General features: G+C 41.0%; 1 protein-coding gene across 2 annotated transcripts in view; it reads right to left on the bottom strand.

The window, feature by feature from the left end:
- Positions 1 to 12,691, bottom strand: part of LOC139465956 (zinc finger protein 91-like) — a 29,653-nt gene that overhangs the window by 15,080 nt on the left and 1,882 nt on the right. For both annotated transcript variants that reach the window (XM_071247969.1, XM_071247970.1), the window contains exon 2: positions 847 to 1,310. In XM_071247969.1, coding sequence (XP_071104070.1) covers positions 847 to 1,310 — 464 coding nt within the window. The remainder of the gene's footprint in view (positions 1 to 846; positions 1,311 to 12,691) is intronic.

Raw genomic sequence — 12,691 nt, 5'->3', positions numbered from 1 at the left:
TATCCTGTGGAATACAAGTCATAACACTAGTCATAGCACTAGTCCTATCTATATCCTGTGGAATACAAGTCATAACACTAGTCCTATCTATATCCAGTGGAATACAAGTCATAACACTAGTCATAACACTAGTCATAGCATTAGTCATAGCACTAGTCTTATCTATATCCTGTGGAATACAAGTCATAACACTAGTCCTATCTATATCCTGTGGAATACAAGTCATAACACTAGTCCTATCTATATCCAGTGGAATACAAGTCATAACACTAGTCCTATCTATATCCTGTGGAATACAAGTAATAACACTAGTCATATCTATAACAAAATCAACTGGGACAGCTTTCATGAATTTTTGAACTTTTAGTGACTTTTGATCCAGACTTGATGCCAAATTTCGGCCTCTTTGCAGGGCAAGACAAATCCTTGGTAGAATGCTGCTGTCCGCAGTAGTTCAGCTACATCGCAGTCGGCCAGGAAGCTACTGATACAATCAACAATCTCCTACATTATTTGGGTACAATGAATCGCAATCAAAAAGTCAGGGAACCTGACTATCTGATCCATTTGTTTCAAACATTACCATGATAAGTTACCATGGTTACTGACGACTTATTCTAACCCAGAATCTTCATGGCTGTTAAGAGCGTAGAAGTTTAATTCTGCCTTGAACAGTATTTCAGTCCTATCATGTGCGAGGAAAGATTGAAAGGATGCAGGACTGTTTATAACCTATGAGTATGACTGCCATGACAACAGACACTGAAGGGAGATTCACGTACAGTAACCGTGTACAGAATCTAGCCTGGAGCCAAGAATGTATTGTGACTGTTCTGAAACACAAACCTGGCACACAAACGGTCTTTCTCCCGTGTGTTTCCGTAGATGTCTGGCAAGAGCAGCGGGAGTTGGTTTGACGGCGCCACAGTATTCACAGGTCCGGTCCCGTAGTCTTGGGTGGTCTGTTGTCATTGGCTGATGGTTGGTCGTCTTGGGAGTCAGTGCTGATGGTTCTAGTTCGGGGAGTTCCGTGGCGGTGTCTTCTTGTTCACTCTCTTCAGCTTCGGTCTCACTAAAAGTCTTGTCGTTGTTGTTAGTTTCCTTCGTGGCCTTCACCTTGTGGTCCTCAAGGTCGGTCACAGTATCATCCCCCTCTTTGGCTTTAAGGAGCTGGGCCTGTTTTCGTGTTACTCTGACGAACTTGACGACTGGGTCAGCAGACTTGGAATCTGGCTTACCACTGTTGGGGTCCTTATGCTCATCCTTCAAGTTCGGTGCAGTACTAGGAGAATCTTCTTCATCGGAGCCATCTGCAAATACACAACATTATCCAAAATTAAGATTGTCCTGTAGTCGTAATCCTTGTCAAACTGACCAATAGTTAAGGTATCTAGCAGAAATTGACCCCTTTAAGGGTTTTGCTACATGTTATCATTATAAGGACTAGTGGACTAGAGAGTGTAGTTTCTACAGCTGTTATGTTTAGTATGGGCTAGAGGCCTGCTATCACAGTGGCATGGTGGAGAGAACTTGTCCAGAGTTGACAGAAAACATTGAGGACTCTGAATAACTCATAGCAATATTGCATTGAAGTCGGTACAGAGTGAATGTTGTATCATGTTTTAAGCACTCTTCCAGGCAGATCACGCATCCTGTAAACAATCATTCCTTAGAACAGTGGGCGTCAGACTCCATGGCTCGAAATTCACTTAAGTCCGCTTGTCTGAAACTAGTAATGTTTGTTTGTTGTTTAACGCCACACTCAGCACTATTGCAGCTACATTACAATGGTCTGAAAATAATCGAGTCTGGACCAGACAATCCAATGATTGACATCATGAGCATCGATCCACACAATTGGGATACGATGACATGCATCAACCAAGTCAGCAAGCCTGACCACCCGATCCCGTTAGTCGCCTCTTACAACAAGTAGTCGCTTTTTACGACAATCATGGGTTGCTGAAGACCTATTCTACCCCGGATCTTCATGGGTCCTGAGACTAGTAAAACTCGAGACATTACCTTGTGGTTGTGGACGACCACATTTGCCCCTACTAATTAGATGGCAACTCTGTCGCAGATACTTTTTGCGAGCTAGTGGAAATAAATAGTTTCTCACCCAGACATACAGTGAAGCCTTACTAATCCCGAGACCACAATGCCACCAAGCACGATATACAGTGTACGCCTCTTGATCTGGACTTTGATACTGTAACTCAATTTCAAAATCATTTTGAGCTTACAGATTTCCAGAATAAGGAATCACGGGAAGCAGTAATGTTTCATTCATTATGTGAACTGTATTGAAGACAATCCCAACTGTAACCATGGTAACCGTCTGGAAAATGGAATTCTACCTGTCATGGTGCACAATAATGATGACCGGACTTACTTAGATCTAACAGGGTCCTGACTAACAGGGCAGAGCCTAGCCGGGTCCTGACTAAAAGGGTGGAGCCTAGCCGGGTTTTGACAAACAGGGTGGAGCCTAGCCGGGTCCTGACTAAAAGGGTGGAGCCTAGCAGGGTCCTGACAAACAGGGTGGAGCCTAGCCGGGTCCTGACTAAAAGGGTGGAGCCTAGCAGGGTTTTGACAAACAGGGTGGAGCCTAGCAGGGTCCTGACAAACAGGGCGGAGCCTAGCAGGGTCCTGACAAACAGGGCGGAGCCTAGCCGGGTCCTGACAAACAGGGTGGAGCCTAGCCGGGTCCTGACAAACAGGGTGGAGCCTAGCAGGGTCCTGACAAACAGGGTGGAGCCTAGCAGGGTCCTGAACAACAGGGTGGAGCTGAGCAGGGTCCTGACCAACAAGGTGGAGCCTAGCAGGGTCCTGACAAATAGGGTCCAGACAAACAGTGTGTTGATTAACAGTGTCCTGACTAACAGTGTCTAAATTAAAAGTGTCCTGACTAACAGTGTCTAAACTAAAAGTGTCCTGACTAATAGTGTCCTGACTAACAGTGTCCAAACTAACAGTGTCCTGACTAACAGGGTCCAGACAAAGAGTGTCCTGACTAACACTGTCCAAACTAACAGTGTCCAAACTTACAGTGTCCTGACCAACAGGGTCCTGACTAACAGGGTCCTGACTAACTGGGTCCAAATTAACTGTGTCCAAATTAACTGTCCAAACTAACAGGGTCCTGACTAACAGTGTCCATACTAATAGGGTCCTGTGTCCTGACTAACAGTGACCAAACTAACAGTGTCCAAACTGACAGGGTCCTGACTAACAGGGTCCTGACTAACAGTGTCCAAACTAACTGGGTCCAGACTAACTGGGTCCAAATTAACTGTGTCCAAATTAACTGTCCAAACTAACAGGGTCCTGACTAACAGTGTCCATACTAATAGGGTCCTGTGTCCTGACTAACAGTAACCAAACTAACAGTGTCCAAACTGACAGGGTCCTGACTAACAGGGTCCAGACTAACACTATCCAGGCTAACATTGTCCAGACAAACAGTGTCCTGACTAACAGATTCCGCACTGCCCAGACTAACAATGTCCTGATTATCAAGGTCCTGACAAGCAGGGTCCTAACTAATGGTGTCCTGACAAGCAAGGTCCTGACTAACAGGGCTTCACTGTTTGTATAAGTACTGAGACGAGGCTGGTACAGAATTCAGTTAACAAAGTCTAATCAAGCAGTTCAGAATACCTACCTCAGCACCAGTGATTCTGCCCGAGACCATCATCATTAGGCACATTTTATTATCATAGCAAATTTACATTCTACATTCTTCTATACCGTCATCAAAATTTAAAAAAATAATGGGACATTTTGACTAACAATCAGTCAATGTCCTAGAAAATGAACTGATCTGAAACCCTGATCATATTGAGATATAGTTCTGTTGTAATTGTAAGATAATGTCATAAAGAAATAGTTTTTCTAAGATGCAATATCATGAAGATTCACATGTAAGTACTTCAGACTGTTCATCATCAAATTCCATTTTCCCAGTGATGACAAATACGAAACAACTGTTCTAACCCTGAGCAATTTTTTTCAAACTTGAAACCATATCCTGCCAAGGACAAACACAACCATCATCTACCTCCTCGGAAAATGCACAGCCATGACTTGTTTCACAAGAAGTGTCATAGCATTATCTGATGTTTAATGACATCCCGTCCCCGTTGATCACAAGTACATGTCCTCATTAAGACACCACCAGTCAACTTGGAGCAACCCGAGGCTTCCGGGGAGGGGAGGGGAATGATCATATTCAAACAACGACAGATTGCAATCAATCAAAAAGTCCCAATACAAATTCCTCTTAATCTTGATGAACACAAACATTCCCACCGCTGGGTTTTACACATGTCGAAACCATCACTTCCAACACGGCAAATATCGTAATGAGTGGAATTTGTATAAAATTTTCTCCCCGGTCAATATGATTTCCATATTCCCTGTTTGGTGGGATGTGATAACAAAGTTATACAATGTTCTTACCTGAGCACAAGCACACACTTGAAGGTAGGAAATTCCATTACAATAGAGGTAAGGACAGTGTCACACCTGAAATATACCTCAAGCTGTGTAATGGCCGAGACAACACAGTGAAGTATTTTGAGTTGAGTCCAGTGGCATACCAACACCGCACATCAGGGTCTGAGCGACGACATGGAGGCCGCGAGACAAGGGAAGGAATGCAATGTTCAAACATGCCGTGTTGTTTAACCCTAATGTTTGGTTTGTGTGTGATCGCAAATGCTCGTACATGTCGGGGAGAAGGACAAATTGCTAGTGGGGCGTGTGAGCGGATGGACGCGCACTGTCCTCGTTGGAGACATTCTATGTAGACGCAAGTCAACATCGTTCAGAGGAAGCTTGGACTTCTCTAGCGCACACATTGAGATCTTTTTATACACCAGAGGTGTTGACATAATAGACGGTCTTAATGCTATACAACCTATCAAATGCACTGGTTTCTTACAGCTAACCAAATCATTTGGGTCTTGTACATACGAAACTGTTTTCAATAATCTCACACCAACAATCATGACATTTTTTTGTTCCTCTTAATTATTCTATGTTTACCCAGCATAATAAATGCACATTTTTGCTGAAATATTCAAGTGTGACAAATACGTCAATTTCTGATATTATCAAACTAACAAACATGTAAGGTTATGAAAATTAGTATTGAAAAAGTAATCAAGATAATTCAAAGCGAAACTTGACTTGGTAACGCCATTTTTATTCTGCACTGGCCAAATTTGTTAGCTACCAAGTTCCTTTTTTCAAACTGAACCGCTATAGACACATATAGAATTAATTGCAATCTAATACTGCTTGGTATAACTATAGATTTACACTAGATGAAGCACATTTAGTTCTGTATGAAAGATGCCACAACCCCCAGCCCTCCCCCACTATGGTGTCTGTAGATATACCTGATCAATAAACCAGCAAGTCTTTTCATTACTGCTTCCCCTCTCCTGAAGCAACAAGTGGCAACCTGATGAATCGCTCTTGGTCAGCCTGCTCTAGACTGTTGTGGAGTTATGCCTTAATCTTGTCACGCCATTATTGTCACGCGTACAGCCGTCGCAACGTTCACAACAATGTGACTTCGGTTCAAGTTGACTGAAACATTCATTACCTCACCAGACACAAATCAGGGTGATTGATCTGATAGTATTTCTGCGGATCAATGCACGAAATTAACAGCAGATGCATCAGATGCGTAGCACAATCACAGCAAGTGTATCACAACACGCCCTCAAACTGACGAAAGAACAGGCTGAGAAAGTAACACGTACATACCCTTGCTTATCATGAACACATTTGGTTGTAGAAAGTGGAAACTTGTGTTTTTGTATTCAGCAATTGTTCACATGAGTCATGAGTCATTAGATGTAAGTACACCTTGAGAAGTGTTTCATGACGCCCCTTAACCCCATATTTCATAATATATTTCATAATATGAGAGCTATGTGATAAATCGTAAAGAACAATGAAATAGGAAGCGTGGCTTATTTCACAAGAAAACATTCTGCAGATTTGAATATGCCCTCGCAATGCGACACCATATATTGGATGATGTTATTTTAGAGAGGGAAGTGTCTAGAATGTTGGATTCTATTCAGAGAGTCATCAATATTTAAATTTGGGTAAATATTATTACAGCTTGTACATCTTATCAACATCCTTAAAGAGGCAGTACATGACGTTGATGTCTCATATAAAAAATAACGGACTCATGGTTTATTCTCCCTGCAGTGTTTTACACCCATTCATCATTTATTTCATAATAAACCCCACCTTCATAATAAACCCCACCTTCATAACCACCCTCTCTTCAACCCCCTATTTCATAATAAACCTCACCTACATAACCACCTTCTGTTTAACCCCCTATTTCATAATAAACCCCACCTTCATAACCACCCTCTCTTCAACCCCCTATTTCATAATAAACCTCACCTACATAACCACCTTCTGTTTAACCCCCTATTTCATAATAAACCTCACCTACATAACCACCCTCTTCAAACCCCTATTTCATAATAAACCCCACCTACAAGACCACACTCTTCAACCTCCTATTTCATAATAAACCCCACCTACCCGACCACCCTCTTCAACCCCCTATTTCGTAATAAACCTCACCTACATGACCACCCTCTTCAAACCCCTATTTCGTAATAAACCTCACCTACACGACCATCCTCTTCAACCCCCTTTTTCATAATAAAAAACCCTACACGACCACCTTTTTCAACCCCCTATTTCGTAATAAACCCCACCTACCCGACCACCCTCTTCAACCCCCTATTTCGTAATAAACCTCACCTACATGACTACCCTCTTCAAACCCCTATTTCGTAATAAACCCCACCTACGCGACCACCCCCTTCAACCCCCTATTTCATAACAAACCCCACCTACACAACCACCCTCTTCAACCCCCTATTTCATAATAAACCCCACCTACCCGACCACCCTCTTCAACCCCCTATTTCGTAATAAACCTCACCTACACGACCACCCTCTTCAACCCCCTTTTCCATAACAAAAAACCCCTACACGTTCACCTTTTTCAACCCCCTATTTCGTAATAAACCTCACCTATATGACCACCCTTTTCAACCCCCTATTTCATAATAAACCCCACCTACAAAACCACCCTCTGCAACCCACCATGTTTAACCTCCACTTCACCTCTCAGTTGGAAACCTTTCAATTACCTCTGCAATACAATATTATTAAATAGCCGGACATAATACATGTAAATCTGAAGAATTCATTTTCAGCTGTACATATGCCAACGAAATCATTTTGTCCAAGTAAGTCATTCAAAATTAATATAACCCTTCATGTGCTAGCGAGTTAAAAATTACAGCCAGGCCGGCAGTATTTCAGCCGTAATGTCACAACCTTTATGTGATATAATGTTACAAGTACACTGATGGGAGCCATGCTTTATTACCTAGTAAATTCATCTATTAATCAAGGCATATCTATTAATAGCAGAATTATTATTAACGGGTCCGTCATCGTCCCTGCTGACTGAGCAATGGAGGACACAGCTCGGACTGAGAAGTGCACTACTTGGGTGTTAAGAATGTCTGCGGGTCTAAGAATGCATGAGCATTCATGAAACGAGCGACGACGGCAGTGAAGGCACCAGCCCCAGATTCGGGCAATCTATTGATTTTTACTGTAAATTGTTTTCTAGAGTCTGTGTGGACTGGCTGCCATTCCTGTGTGCGACCACTTGCGATGTACCAAGTGCCTGCAGCGTCATGTTGACTTAGGGCAGGCATTTCTCCACTTCCAGCGATGTTAGATGTACCTCATTCAAAACTAGCCAAACACTGTTACTACTTGAAAACTGTCTGCCTTTTTCACCTTGGTCATCAATTTAAGCTGGTTTCAGCCCATCAACAAGCTGATCATATGTTGACAGTGTTGCTGTAACTTACTACACAAGATGAGTGATGCCTTGTGGTGGTCTCGTGGAGATAACTTACTACTGTAGTCAGAAGCACGGCTGTGATATTCATTGCAATACTAAGTTGTACCATCATCCAACAGTACCGAGCACAGCAACCCATGCTTGCCGTAAAAAGCGACTATACTTGACTTAGAGGCGACAAATGGGATTGGGTGGTCAGACTCGCTGACTTGGTTGATGGAACCCAATTGCATGGATCAGTGCTCATGAAATCATTCACTGGATTGTCTGGTCCAGATTTGATTATTTACAGACGGACGTCATATAGATGGAATATTGCTGAGAGAGTGGCTTAAACAACAAAGAAAGAAAGTACTGCAGCAGTATGAAACCTTACAGCCGATTTCCCTTCCTTTTTTCTACACAATGATGAAGAACCATTTCCTGGGTTCAGTGTGTTGCTAGGGATGTTGCTAGGGGAGAAGATAGGGAGTTTAGGGAGCAAGCTCAATCTGTGCCAAATACTTCTGAGTCTACTATTCTGAACCTCTATTTTGGCATCGAGTCAGCGTGATCCATGCAGTGTTCCAAATCAAAGGGGCCGGGGTCCTCCAACATGTTACGGCATGTGATTTGAGGGACCCCCAAATCTTCAACGTAAACAGGGTAACGACAAGGACCCCTGGATTATCAAGCTGAACTTCGAATACAGATATGGATTATAAGCTAAGCTCCCAAGACATTGCTAGACTAACAGAAGTGTTACTAGACTCAGGCTTCAGACTAACAGTGTTTAACGCTGATCCTCCACGGGATTCAGCGTACAGTGTTATCAAACGCAAGTGGAACAAACTGAATGCTGAGCAGGAACATGGATCTTACGGAATAAGAATGAAAGAATATTAATCATTATCAGCACTTTTTGATGAGGGCCGAGATCAGACAGATCAGAACATTTCTCTATCTGTCCTTTGGAGAGATGAAACATTCTGTCGAGTCTCTTGATGAGAGGCTAAAGTCACCTATTCTGAACAGATACTGTTTCATGTATCGGGCATAAAAGGCAACTAGCGGGATCGGGTGGTCAGGTTCGCTGACTTGGCTGATGCATGCCATCGATCCCAATTGCTTGGATCGATTCTCATGATATCAATCACTGAATTGTCTGGTCCAGACTCGATTATTTACAGACCACCATCATATAGCTGGAATATTGATGCCAGAGCTCCAGATAACTGTTTGAGCAATTGAGTTTTTACTCTAGGGTTTCTACTTGAATTAGGCTATTACATTTTTCATTGGGTAACCAATATTTTTTCACTCATCTATTCATCATTCTATTGGGCTTTTCCCATAGTTGGTGAACATTTAAAGATTTTTTTAAAAAAATGAAATAAAACTGTTCTAAATATAGGCTTGACTCGGAAAGTAAATTAGCTTGCAAAATATGTTTCAGAAATTAGTTCCTTTGTACACATGCTGAAAAAGCTTCATTGGGTATTTACTCATGCTGTTTTTATTAATTTAAATAATGCTTTTCTCGTTTCTGAATGCATGTTAACTGAAAGTAATTGGGTTTTGAATGGGGGGGGGGGGGGGTATTCTACTTTCGCAAGTATGCAGCTGATCTGTAGCTCTGACCCCTGTATATTTATATTTGTAAATCAGTACAATGAGATGACGTACAAATTCCACTTGACACGCCTCGGAATGAATGGGCGATCAAACAATTAAAAACATAACGTAATCATACTTTCCATTCCTGGTTAAATTGAAACTGATACCCACACTGACCAGGTCGATAGCAGAAGTTAAAACAGATATGTCTCCGTATCTGTCAACAAATGAACCACCATTTATCATGTGAATGTCACATAAGGTTTTTATACTGTAGCATTTCAGGACGTCAGTATTCAATGCTATCAAACTCTTGACATAGGTGTGTAATGATGAATGGAAATATTGAATATCTGCAACAGTGTTCTGTCTGACATGTGATGTAAAATGTTGATCAATCTGATATAGACCAAGGGTCTATGATTGCCTTATGATGATAGATGAAGCATATTTTGGTCCAACTCAGCTCACTTTATTTGGTTTGTGCGATTCAGTAGCTGCTACCATCAATCAACCATTGATCCAAAATCATGACACTTTCCACTTGGGAAGAGTTGGAGTTTTACGCCGCTTTTAGCAATGTTCCAGCAACATCACAGCGGGGGGAACCAGAAATGGGCTTCACACTTTGTATCTATGAGGGCATGATGGGCATACATCGGCGTGATGGGTGTTCACTTCAATCACTAGGTCACCCCAATACACAAAGTTTGAGTGGTGAGTGAGTGAGTATGTTTATGCCACTTTTAGCAATATTCCAGCAACATCACAGCGGGGGGAACCAGAAATGGGCTTCACACTTTGTATCTATGAGGGCATGATGGGCATACCTCGGCGTGATGGGTGTTCACTTCAATCACTAGGTCACCCCAATACACAAAGTTTGAGTGGTGAGTGAGTGAGTATGTTTATGCCACTTTTAGCAATATTCCAGCAACATCACAGCTGGGGGACACCTGAAAATGGAAGTTTACGTAACCAAATAAAGTCAAAACATGAACAGTTTGACATCACTGACCAATAACTACTAGATCATTCCAAACAAGGTTGGTTGGTTGGTTTGTTGTTTTACACCGCACTCAGCAATATTCCAGCTATATGACAGCGGTCTGTAAATAATGACAAGTGTCACATGACAAGTTAAAGTACAGGTTCTAGGCAACCGACTGGCATTCTCCATGAAAGCATTGTGATCAGTACCTGTCATGTCTTCACTTACTGAGAGAGTGAGTTTGGTTCTACACTGCTTTCAACAACATCAAGGCAGAGACGCAGAAATGGACTTCACATACCAATGCTTTAACAACTCAGTTACCATGGTTACCCCATGTCAGAAATTAACACAAAACAACCACTGGGATTTAAGATCAAAAGCAAATATATATTAAAACCAGGAATATATTTTTTTTTTAAATTTTATAACACATAGTAACCATGGTAACAACGTAATTTCTGCGGCAGACAATTTTATTGTTCCCCCAACAATATGAAGAATAAATATTTTGGGTAAACTCCTAGCCCCTCGCCCTCCCCCAAATGGTCAGCCCCTTTCCTTCAAAATATTTTTCAATTGGCTGTTACATTTAGGAATGACAAGAATACAGCTTCACTACAGAACACGGGCCCTCGTCAGCTACTTAGTTCTTCTCTCAGTATCAACCATCCTCACATCCTGAAAATAGGCATTAGACACACACACACACACTCGAGTCGTTTCACCACATTACAGTTCTTGTCTAAGAAATAAACTAGATCCCTTAATAGTTACTTTTCAAAAGCACTAAATTATTTCAAAATCACTAAATTATTTCACAATAGTACAGTCAGCAGTGATTTTGCAAGGGACTAATTGCATTAGGGCATATTCATGATGCTTCTATATCGTCACATTTACAAAACTTGTAAAAAATATTAAGTTGGTCTTGAATGAACCAATCTGAAACCCTGTCAGCGGCCAATTACATTATATGCTTTCAAAATGAAAATAAGTACCACCTGATTCTTTCATATCACTATAGTTAATCTGTAATGGCAATTAGGCGGTCCTTAACTTCTTTTGAGTATGTATAAGAATTTATTAAACACATCCCAATAAATTATCAGCATGACATTCTTTCATCAAACCAGGGAGGCAACTAGTGATCACCCTATATATCAAGCATATAACTGAAACTTCAGTAATGAGGGTTTATGAGAGCGTCAAATGTTTTCTACTTAACTTTTTTTTTTTTAATTTCCCCCAATGTAAACAAGTTTGTCATTCTTTGGCAGTGACTAAGATTCTTGTATATGCTTCAACTTGAAATGTAAACTTAACATGCTAAAAAATTAACAACTTTTATTTCTACATATTTAAGTCTTATATTAGAGATTGAATTCAGTTAGCAAAGCAGTTAATGGTTATATGCATTGATAGCCATATTGTCAGATGAAAATCAGCTTTGTGAAACAGTACCATAGTTTCTGTTTGTTTCTTCAACCACGTCGACGGGAGTATGTTTAAGAATTTCACAAAGTAAGCCTTTAATATAATAATAAACTTTTGACATGCTCCCTAATTGTTCCCAGGTGAGTATTAACAGCCAAAGAGTCAGAAATAGCCGAGACACAAAACACTGGCAGGAGTTTACGCGACACACAAATGTGGAGAACCCTACTCTTGTTAGTCATGGTAAATCCTACACTGGGGAGGAAATCAAGAACAGTATTCAACAAATACTCAAAGGTGTTGAATTATCTCATCAACTAATTACATGTCATTAAAATTGTTTAAATATCTTCATCAATATTGAGTTGAAATGACATCAACATCATATCCCATGAATGAACACTTCAACAAGTTGCAATACCTTTAGATAAACTCCAGGAATTTAAGCAAAACTGCAAATCCTGTTTTAGAAAGATTATTTATAATACTATTAAAAGGGAAATTATGTTAAATGCTAATTTATCCCAAGTTGTGAGCAAGTTTGGTTTAACACTGCTTTAAACAGTTTTACAGTTATATCACGGTGTCAGCTTAATGTGGGAGGAAAGCCCGAATTGATGAAGGTCTAGGACGTTTACTACTTCGGTGAAACTCATCATCCTGGGTACGGTGCTGACAAACCCAGAAACATAATCGGGATGAAGCGGATTTGAACCAACAATTATAGGCTG

This window comes from Haliotis cracherodii, unplaced genomic scaffold (genome assembly GCF_022045235.1).
Source record: "Haliotis cracherodii isolate W230 unplaced genomic scaffold, xgHalCrac1.p SCAF_18, whole genome shotgun sequence".
NCBI lineage: Eukaryota > Metazoa > Mollusca > Gastropoda > Lepetellida > Haliotidae > Haliotis > Haliotis cracherodii.
This window is presented reverse-complemented; position numbering and strand designations above follow the sequence as displayed.